The following is an 11,617-nucleotide window of genomic DNA, read 5'->3' on the forward strand; positions in this document are numbered from 1 at the left end:
TCCTATTTTCGGACTCAACTTAGGCCAACATTTGGGTGTGAGGAACAATTCAGACTCTGGCATAACCTGCCCCTCACTCTGCCTGCCAACACCAGCCGAGCAGCTCAAGAATTCGTGCCGATGCGGAGAAGTGACAGCAGCAACACTGCTGCCAAGTACCCCAGATTTACATCTTCAGCCACCAACACGGGCTCAGCACCCCTCACAGGCCGGCCCACTGCTGATCTGCTTTCTCTGGGACACCTGAGAGGTGCTGGCATCCTACCCAGCCTTGCCCTTGGGGAACTTTCCCACCAGGCTTCCTCCTGCAGGAGGAGAGCCGCCTGCGCTTCAGTTCAGGAAGGAAGATCCCGTGTTTTGAGGCTACGTCCCCACAATTGCTTCCGGAGGATGATGGATGAACTAAAAGCTAGATTCACCTTTGTATTTTCAAAGGTACAAGCTCCCTGCTTACATGTGCAAGTGCTTAAGCATTTTCCTTCCTAACTGGGCAAAACTCTGCATAAGAGGTAGTACAGGATAGGAAATCCTATTGTAGTAGCATATAGGATAGCAAATGGTGAGAGCATTGGTGCAGGAGTGTGCGACTGGAGCTGCAAAACACACGAGCAGCCTGATTTCCCAGACAATTATATCACCCCAGGAGCCAAAGGGTATTTGCTATTAAATATTTACAACTGTAGATGCAAAACTCCCCGCAAATAAACCTTAAATCTCTTAAATAGCATTCGGCAACCTCAATTTCATCAAAATGAGAGAATTTTCTGTACATATTTGTATTTACCTGGAAGGAGCAACGCCGACCAAATTAGGACCCAGCCCTCTAAACAGAGAACGAGGACCTTCCTTTTGCAAGATCATCCTAGAAAACAAAAAAAGCAACACTTAAATATTCGCATCAAATTTGAAGTACATGTTGACCACCACAACTACATTGCTTTAGTCTGAGAAAAGCTTTCATAATGACAAAGAGTCATTTCCAAGAGTCGGCATTCCAAGATTGCAACAGTACCTGAAGTTTCACGTGAGAAATTAGGGAAAAGCAGCCTTTCAGATACAAAGTCCTGCCTCCCTCATCCACAGAGATGATTTACATCCACTAAGCATTAAACTTGGAACCCACTCTTATCTTTATCCTCGCTGTAAGATACAGCAATTAACTGACCAGAGTAAAAGGAAACGGGAACCTCCCACGTGACAAGCGGCCCTTCCCTGAGCCTGGCAGATTCCCTCTCATCAGTTTAAGACTGCAATTGCTTTAGAACCAGAATTAAAGTTAATTTTCAACTACTTCACTAGATGTTGCAAAACAGAACTCTCTGCTTATTGATTTTGAACTACTGGCCAATACACACAAATAGTTCTTCCTATAGATCTTCTTCAAAGAGACATGCAGGTTAATGACGAGTCAATTACTCAATAAAGCAAACTACTTTTGTACAGATGGGGATTTTGGCTGGAATCTACTATCAGAGCAAACAAGTGAAAGCCATCGATAGCACTGAAGCAAATTCCAAACCCATTCTGATTTCCCGGAGCTGTTTCACCATAGTTCTGCTGCTAAATCAAACTGGAAGTTTGTATTTGTCTACAGTGAGCGAAACAAAAATGATGGCTCGGCACAGTTACCATCACTATTTAGGGAATGCTGGCATAGAAGGTGTCCAGCAGTCTCTTAGCTTTGCACCTGTAAAAATTAGGTATGACTTCACAAATTAGACACATCTGTCATCCTGAAAGCATTCTTCCTCACAGAAGGAATTTTTCAAAAAAAATAATCTTACCATATTCCAGAGCTCAACATGGGCACAGCATGAGATCACAGCAAAGCTGAACCCAATTAACATGATCTGTGTCCACTTCAAATAAAAAAAATCACTACCATCACCACATCACGTGTTACACACATGTATATATGCACATTTAACACACACATGTACACACAAAGCAGCAGGAACCTCAGGGCCTTAAGAGAAACTCGGGAGTGAAGTCTACCAGGTCTATTTGGGATCTTTCTTCCTGGATCTACAGTGTCCCAAAACGTGACAGAGCAACAAAGAGTTGAAGAGGAGTTGCAGCAGACAGGATGATCATGGTGGTAGTTACCGAGCTCTTCTGCATTCACACTTTTTGCACGAAAGAGCCGATCCCAGGGCCTGCACTATTTAGGGAAAGCAATAAATGGCAAATCCATGGAAGAGCACTGTACTGTCTCGGCTGACCTGCTTGGGGAGTCTGCACTGGGAGGCCGGTCAGATTTCCATTATCAAGACCTCATATTTAAACTCAGCAAGGTTAATTATGAGAAGCACCTGCAATATGATATACACCGCAGATATTTAAAGAAAGAGGGAATTTGCTTTCGCTGCCAGAGAATTCAGTCACTTGTACCAGTTCTTCTGAGTTTGCTTCCTGACAGAAATGCCTTTGAAGTCACCTCTGTTGACACTTAAGATGCAGAATTGATTTCTCAGCAGTGAGTTAACCGAGATTCTGACATCATGTGCCTGATTCAGCCTGCTTTTAGACTGCACACTGTGAGCCTCAGAGCACTACGCACAATTTGGTAGGAGAAAAGACAACCAGACCCTGGCACCTCTGAGTCAGAAAAATATCAAGTGACAGTAAAGGCATGAGAGTGACAGAGGGATCCAGCTTGATTGCCCCACGCAACAGTCCTAGTCCCTTAACGAAAGATAACTATGTCCTGCACCTACATACTTTCATTGCTGCATCATTTGGGATGTTTTCGTATTTACTATACATAAAAACTTGAAGCCTAGAAAAGTTACTCAGCCCCTCAGTTATTTGGTACTGACCTGGAAGAAAATACATCTAAGCAAATAAAAGCAGAAGATACACATTCTTGTATCACAGGTAAACAAACAACATGTCTAAGAGGCAGATTAAACAAACAAAACTACAAAAAAAAGAAAAAAAACCAAAACCAAACCCACCACTCAGCCAAATAAACTCCACCATGAAGTTCTGCATGGATTATCTCTACCTCAGTCTGAATTCACTTCCTGGGAAGCCCAAGCAATTTCAGGTTTTAAGGATAGCTTTAAAGCAAACACTTTTTCAGGATGAAAACAGAGTCCGCCACTTAAGCCAGTGAGGTTCTGGGGCTGCAGTTTGGAGCCATGAATTGTAAAGACTATATATGCTCTGGCTAACTCAAGGTACAAACTCAATCAGGAAGGACATTCAGAAAAGCGGGATGTGAAACTTAGTTACAAGGCAAAATACGTATGAGCTAAGACCTAGGAGTCCAGGTCTTTCATACAGATTTGTCCAACAACCCCCTCCAAAATAACCCCCAAGCCTAGTAACATGTACACCCACTTCAAACAGTGGAGAGGTCCCGGAGAAACTCTGGTTACTCGGTTGACAGCAGCCCCATTCACAGTGTTGAGATGGACTTCAGAGATGTAGAGAGTCACGGAGGAGGACTGCAACCGCGTTTTCACAACTTCCAGCGGACATGTCAGAATTGCACCAACCGTACCTCCACATCTGCGAAAGGAAAATCAGATCATCACATTAGCTGCAAAAAAACTGAAGGACACATCCACACAGAACTAACATTATACTCAACACAGTCGAACCGCAAAAGGTGAAGAAAAAACTGCACAAGGTGAAGAAGGAACACGTGTGACAATTCTGCAACTATTCACCCTTGAAGGCAAGCGAACTGTCATGTCAGTTTAACCCCAGAACTTGGTGAGGAAATTTAGACAAAAACAAAGTTTCTTGAAGTAATGAAGGTGCAGTCTTCAGTACATGATGTTCAAAACAGTTCTGGAAAGTAGCTCAGTATCTCAAATGTTTCACTTCTCACGGTAAAATTTAACTTTTTTTTTGAACGTTTAGTACGCTCCTGACCACAAACAGGGTGCCAAAAATCCTTTGGCGTAGAAAAGACTTATGCAATCTTTTTTCATACGTGAACTGCAGCGTGGCAATTTGATCTATTTCAAATACTTAAGGCACTTTCAAAACTCCATTTGTATTTTGGGCAGCAACTGAGCTTTTCCCAAGCTCTGCCTACTACAGCAACACAGACTAGATGCACTAGAGTAGAACCTGGGAAGACAGAAGAGCTGCAAGCAGCTAATCAGGTGAAAACTTGCCAATTTTGCTTCGATCTGCCACCCATTTCTGTGAGCAAGCCAGGACAAGCCGTGCAGGACTTGTGCTGACACTGGAGCTCCTCCCATCCTGCTGGAGCAGAACGCAGCTCTGCTCAGAGGATTCTTTGTCTGGTCCATAACTAATTTAATATCTACACTCCTATCTGTTTAGCTATGATCATATAGTGCCTCTGAGGGAAAAATATCAAATGCACAAAGTTTGGTTCCAAATTCCTTGGTATTACCGTTACAGAAAGTGCTTCTCTTGAACCTTTTTTGAGATCAGTGCTCTTAACTTTACCAAATACCTTACTTAAAACTATGACCAGGACACTAAATGCATCCATAGGAAAACAAAACAGAAAACCACAATGCAGAAGTCCCCTTGCCAAAAAAAACCCACCCCAGATTTAAATTAGCATATTAATTAATGCTACCACAAACTCGGTCTGAAATCCACTAACACACAAACACAACTCATACCAAACTCAAGGGGCCCCACGTTCACTTCTCTGTTGCAGTAACGATAGCTGGTATTCGATCCTGATACGGCAGTTATCAGCTGTTTTAAGCGGCTCAATCACCCTCAAAACCTTAAAAAAGCTGTAACACTTGTTCACCAGTATTTTTTAAATCATGTCTTCCAAGGACAGCTCAGTACAAATGAGGAGTAGTAGCACGATTCAAGATCTCCTATAAACTTCCACAGGAAGGCAGCTTTTAGTCTGTTGATTCTTCTGAGCTGCAAAGAACACCAGAAATAACGGCAGTTGTCAGCACGGCATCCTAAACCCCTGATCTGTGTGAACTAACTGACAATACCAACTAGCTGCAGAGCAGGATAATTTTTGATGATGTTCACTTGATGCTGCATTTAAACCTAATGACCTAGAGGTATCCTGTTACTAATCCTAAACTTCCTACCCCAAACTCCAACATTAGACTGCAGTCTACGCTTCAGAGTTCAAGTTTTGAGGAAAAAAATCACATTTCTTTGTCAGTCTGGAAAAAGGGAAGGTGGAACTCAGCCTTCCAGTGCCTGTGATACACATGCTGTAACAGACTGGCACAGCTTTTTAGAGTAGCAGGTTTAAAACATCTCTGAAGGAGCAATTGGCTTGCTTATTCTTCTAATGGTAAGCTAGGGAGTTGGCTTTATTCTTCTTCCTGCAAGACCGTTGTTTCTGATCCTCTCGAGCCTACTCCCTCAAAGATCTTTCTGCAATTGATTTTGGACAGGTTACGCACAGACTTGTTTTCAAGCAACAGTAACAGCACGAGAAAGCACGTGATGCGGTTTATATTAATGAGATCAATACTATGGAAGGGGGAAGAAAGCAGGAGCAAAAAAAGCTTGGCCTGCATTCTTCAACAGGGCTTGGAACGTGAAGCCTTTAATATTACTGGCTCCACAGCTACGTCGCATGTGAAAAATTTTCCAAAGTTGAAGATTAACACAGACCTGGAGCTTGTAACCTGCACCTTCCCCTGCACCACACCCACAGCACCACAAGGGATATTCTGTCAGACACGGGCTGGGGGTGGGTTAGAAATACCCCATTCAGCAAGGGATTACCAGATTACCATGGGAGAGGGCAGGCAAACAGCTACTCAGTGCCTACAGCAAGCCTTGCTCAGTGAAAACCAGCTGAGGTGGCAGCAGCCAGCACTATTTTTACAAGCATTGCAGAGAAGCAGCAGATCACGGGTCGACCTTGAAGAACTGGGCACCCTTCACCTGCAATTCAAGTGACTTCCAACAGTCAGCACTCTTGGCAGTTTCTTATCAGCATGTTAGGTGGCTTGTTCGTCCCAAATTCTGAAAGCAGAAGTTTTCAGTGCTACGTGATTCTGTATTCCTTAAATCTTTAGAAAATCCTCAATTTCTGCTTCTGCCAAAACATACCTTACTCTCCCAAACCTTGACAAAGCCTCATATAATAGTGAAAGCATCTGGAACTGAAGGAGCAAAAGAAGTCCCCGAATATTGAGGAACCAGAGGAACCCTGTAGTCATGAGACCCACTGAGTTTCAACTGAACCACTAACTGAAAGCAGAATCCAGGAACCACACTGATTTATCTAGTTCACTTGAACGGTAAGGTAAACAGTGCAAGGCTTTGACAAAAATCTGTTTATGAGAAACCGTCAGCAAACATAGCTTGTCAGTAAACAATACAAGAGACAATTCAAAAACTCGGCCTCCTGTGCAAATAAGCAGCCTCTAAGCAGCTCAGCAGCTGCTCTGTCACTGGCATCAGTGACAGTGCATTTTACTTCAAAATATATTTCCGATGGTTTAACACGTTACTAGAAATACTGCAGAAGAGACATGACTTCTTTGCGGTCCATGTCCTCACAGGCCATTAACAGCCTGTCACCAGCTCCAGTTTAGCAGAATGTTCCATAAACAGCCAGCGGGCTGCCACCACCACTCCACTGCCCTCCTCACCAGCTCCAATTAAAGAGTTCTTTTAGTCCGTGGCTTAATGCAAATTAAGGGGTAGGAAAGTTTAAGACTTAGAAAATCATTAGATTTCTACTCCTTGATAGCACAGGCAGGATTTCATACACTAAAGAAATTTCTACTACCTAAAACCACCGTGGGCCTCGGCATCTCCAGTCACATAGTATCACCCAGTGACTCTTACTTGTGAGAACACTTAACATGTTCTTTTTTTCCTCCAGAATTAGATTAATTTCACCCGGTAAAGTGAGTAAGCAAATACACTCCTGCCAACCAAGTATAAACTGGAAGAGAAGGACAAAACCTGAGACACTCCTGTGTCTGAATGTTTACACCGGTTTCTAATGCTGCTTGGAGGACAGCTTGCACATCTTACCTATCCTAAATTTGACATTTGCCTCTAATTAATGCTTACTACAAGCCTTTTCTAGCTTTGTCAAGTAAGCATAAGAAAAATTTGCAACACTAACTTTCATCAGAAACACATCAACACACAAAGGCATGAGAATCCACCTGTAGACGCCAAGTAATTTTAAAAGCAGAAGAGCACAGATCCATAGGTCAATCCATAAAAAATACACAGGTAGAAAAAAAAAAGAAAATTAAAATCCCACTACTATTAACAGTCAAGTTAGAGAATTCAATTTACAGCTTAAAATGTACAAGGCACAAGTGCACTCAGTGAAACAGATGCAGAAACATGTAGTTATCTGACCTGTAGGCTTGTGACAAATCAAAACCAACAGTAAAACTAAGAACAGCTGCCTCCACCTGACATCTCCTGGTCAGCAGAATCTAGGAAGACGGCAAGGCAAACCACTGTAATTTGTTCCTTATTATGCATTGAGATGTCCAGCACCTCATCAGATTAACAGAAACAAACCTGGAACTATTTGGGCTTTCAGCTCTGCTAGGAATTCACCACAGAGCATTGACAGCCACTTTTTCCAACTAAGCCCATGTTATTAGTGAGACACAGCAAATACATGCTTCAAACACCTGTTTGGCGTTCAAACCTCAGGTTCAATTTCCAGAGACGGCTGCAGAAGAAAACCTTCTTCCGTTATTGCAAGCTGAGGGCGTTTGCTAAGGAATCGAGTCTCTCTTCTGCCGTTACCTTACACCCCTGCAAGCACAAGCAGAGACAGCTCCAGCACAGGTGAGGGTCTCCAGCCACCAGACTGTCTATAAATGCTCCAAAGCAGGTTCATATTCCCAACACCAGTGTCGGCTGACCCGAAATTCAAACTGTCAGTGCAATATATATTTTTTTTTAACTCCTTCAGACAATTGTGTTTTATACAAACACAAAACAAGGCTGCGTAGTGCTAGTCTCAGATTCACCTTTCACAGTGTTTGTAACTACAGCCTGAAAGACTCGAAGATAACCCCTGACCCTCTTATCTCAGGTTTACATTCATTCATGTGTTTTACCAGCTGCTTCTCTTTCCTGTATGAAAACGAAAGTTGCATGCAAGTACCAACTGCCAAGGGAAACAGCCAGAAAGCCTTAACCCCCTTAGGTCAATGAAACTTAAGAAGTGTGAACTAAGCTAATATTCTTGACCTAAAAATACTAATCAAACTTGCTCTTTCTCATTAACAGCATGAAAATAAAATTCCTTGTGCTGACATATAGAAATCTTCTAATAAAAACAGGAAAAACACCACAAGGGGAACAAGCATCACTAGGTTCCAGTATCTAAAACAAATATCAACACTTACAGCTTAGCTTCTGTTATTAAATAAATATTTACAGTGACATTTGTATTAAGTAAAAACAGCTGAAAACCTCAGCCATCTAGAATAAAACGAGAAACAGAAGCTTCACAGTTTCTCAAGTCCTGACAAAGATTTTTACACTGCTTGGTAACCTCGCGTAGCAAAAACCCCAAGCTACTCCGTGCTTTCAACAAACCCTGCCTTATGCCCCACAGAGGAGTATCTGAACACAAAAATAACCTGAAGCTGGCCAGGAAGGTGCAAACCTTCTGTGCCTTGCAACAGGAAGAACTCGTTCCGAAAGACGCCCAGGATTATGCTAGAAATCTATTTTAGGGGAGAAGGGAGTCCAAGCACTTCGCAACTCAGTTATGGCTCAAGTGGCTGTTTTCTGAAAGGCAGTAATAAAAGCCCCAATCATCGTGCTAACCTGCTACACTATTAATATCTTCTTAAGAAAAAAAAAATCCCCAATGGTCTTTCACCTTCACACATTTCAACAATGTCTGACTTTCTAAAGAATTCACAGATCTGTCTCTGACATTTTTCTGAGTCTTCAGCCACTGTAGGGATTTGCTAAGAACCCGTCAGCGATTCAAGAGACAGTTCTACAATCGGGCCAAATAAAGAGAGACTCTTCCTTGTACTCCCTCACATATTACATTAGAAAACTGCTAAGTTGCTGCAAGAAACAAAGAGTAAAGAATTAAATACACCTGAGTGTCCAACCCTGGGCTCAGAAAAGCAGCTTGTCCACCTCCTGACCCAAACCAGTCCCTCCTTTCACTGAGGACACCAAGCCCAGGCGAGTTCCCCCGTCCTCACGGAAGCCTGTATTACACAGAATTACTGCCCTAAGCTTTCTGGAAACGAAGAATAAATCATGAAGACCCAGAAATTATTTTTGTAGCCACCACCTGAATTTTCACTTGATGTATGAATGCTAATTCCTGCTCCCACAAGGACAAGGCACCATGAGCAAACGGAGCTGCGGTAACCACGTGGTTTGGGGAAACAATCTGACAAACAGGGGCATCGTGACAAAACACAAGCTAAAGTGATTTCAGACACGTCAAAGCAGGAAACAGAACTCCAGGGCAGAGCACGCACACTAGTTTTGAATACAGCCTGTAAACTATGCTCGTCTTCAGGTGACAAAGCTACTGACTGGAACCAGCTGCTTACAAATTCTATCTGTTAAATTTGGTTTTCCTTAAGGGATTTATTCTTAAGTTAGTAATCTTTTTTTGCTAAAAATGAATTCAATATTTTTCTACATTATTTCTTGTAAATGTGATGCTCTTTTCATGGCTAATGCATGAAGTAGTCCAGCAAAATCATTCAGATGAGCCTTCTTTTCTAGAAAATCTAGTAAAAATAATAACTGTAATAGAAACTACATCAAAGCTATTCCAAAGTAATACATTTTTTTTTAGACTTAGAATTAGTATTTCTATCATAAAACATCATATTTCCAATTAACATGCACTTACAAAAGAGACGGGATTCTTAGAAACAAAGCTCTTTGAGTGAAAATTACTTAAATAAAAACCCAAAGAAGATAGGAAGTGCTGAGCAATTGCCTCACCTATCTGCCCCAGAACTGCTAAAGAGTCTATGAAACCTGTTTGAAAACAAGGACACAGAGATAGGGAAAAAAACAAAGGATGATGGGCAAAAAAAAAAAATTAGAAATATGAAGCTAAGTCCCAAGATAAACTTGTAACAGCCCAGAAGTATTGTTGCAGTTTGACAGCTGTTGCTGAATTGGCCATGAAACAAGCCAGGCAGCTACAGAAAAACTCAAGGATGGCCCCACCTAAGAGTCTAGGAAACCTGTTGAAAATAAGGACACAGAGATAGGGAAAAAAATAAAAAAGGATGATGGGCAAAAAAAAATAAAATTAGAAATATGAAGCTAAGTCCCAAGATAAACTTGTAACAGCCCAGAAGTATTGTTGCAGTTTGACAGCTGTTGCTGAATTGGCCATGAAACAAGCCAGGCAGCTACAGAAAAACTCAAGGATGGCCCCACCTACATTACTAAAACACCAATGTCATCAGTTACAGTTTCATTACAGAAAGCAGGAATTTAAGAGTGAATTTAGACATTACAAACAGCAAAAAAAATAGGCCAGCAGACCTCTACAGTCTCCAGTGAAACCTCAAGGAAAACAAAGCCTCCTTCCTCTTTCTTTAACTTTCACCAAAGACTAAAGATCACCGAGGTGAGCTGTAGTCCCCCGTGCTCGCAAAGAAGTCATGAGACGACCCCAAGAAACTTTCCTACCGCTAAATGTGACCAAATACGCGCTCAGCTTTGCTGATCTAAGGTTACAGGAAGTCTGTGGCTGGCACATGAGGAAACTACAGCCAGCCTTGTCCTCACTGTCACAACCCTTGACCCAGCTGGCTAGCAGCTAACCACGGAGCAGACTTCTCTGCACCAAGTAGGAATGAACGAGTTGAGCTGAGCAATCTTCATCTGCTCTCCAGTTTCAGGTTTACAAACCTGTCTCTATCATTACGCAGGATTCTGCCCAGTGACCTCCCCTGTCCAGAGATACCAAGTTGAAGTGCTACACTAAGGCAGAACTCCCACTGCTTTCTCAAGTGTTTACAAGGATATGAACTCTGAAAAGGACACAGCACCACATCTTCAGTCTCCTGCTACATAATCCCTCTCCTCTTACAGAGTGCCAGAAATGAAGAGGGTGAAAAATCACCCACATAAGCACTAAATCAGGTGTGAACAGTGGAAGCCTGCAAAGTGTGCCAAAAGCAGAGAATGCACTCGTGTGTATCCAACTCACCCAGACCTGCTCAGAGCAAACACTCCATTCTCCTTCCACCTCCAACATCCCCATCCAGAGTCCATGAGTACACATGGAAACCCAAGCTTCAGGCTCTCTCTTGAGATGCAAAGTACGTTCCCAGCCACTTCTCCCACTTGTGCACAGCCGCGCTCACTACCCACATGCACTTCTACAGTCAAGCCAGAACAGGATCCTCGGCCTTTTCTTTCAAGCCGAGTGCTCTTCCCACTTTATTCCTGGAGGGACCACAGGCTGTGTAACCGCAGACATGCCAAACACCACAAAGCCTAAAAAGATGAAGAGAAACCAACACCTGCAAACGCACAACAGTTACCTCGGACCTAACCAAGGCTATAAGGGCCTTTTGGCCACATTCTTCCCTCTGAATTCCACCTTCACAGGCAGAAAGCTGTGTGACCGTGCGAGGCCGCACACACCAGCACGGTGAAACACACTCAGGGAACACGGTGGCCCTTCCAC

At 42.7% G+C, this 11,617-nt stretch overlaps 1 protein-coding gene across 1 annotated transcript in view; it reads right to left on the reverse strand.

Moving 5' to 3' along the window:
- Nucleotides 1-3,524, reverse strand: part of SLC25A36 (solute carrier family 25 (pyrimidine nucleotide carrier ), member 36) — a gene marked incomplete at its 5' end in the record, with an annotated part of 16,629 nt that extends 13,105 nt beyond the window's left edge. Inside the window, 2 exons of the mRNA XM_009868182.1 lie at nt 785-862; nt 3,346-3,524. Of these exons, the coding sequence (XP_009866484.1) occupies nt 785-862; nt 3,346-3,524 (257 nt within the window). The remainder of the gene's footprint in view (nt 1-784; nt 863-3,345) is intronic.
- Nucleotides 3,525-11,617: the final 8,093 nt, after the last annotated feature.

This window comes from Apaloderma vittatum, unplaced genomic scaffold (assembly GCF_000703405.1).
Source record: "Apaloderma vittatum isolate BGI_N311 unplaced genomic scaffold, ASM70340v1 scaffold364, whole genome shotgun sequence".
NCBI classification, from domain to species: domain Eukaryota; kingdom Metazoa; phylum Chordata; class Aves; order Trogoniformes; family Trogonidae; genus Apaloderma; species Apaloderma vittatum.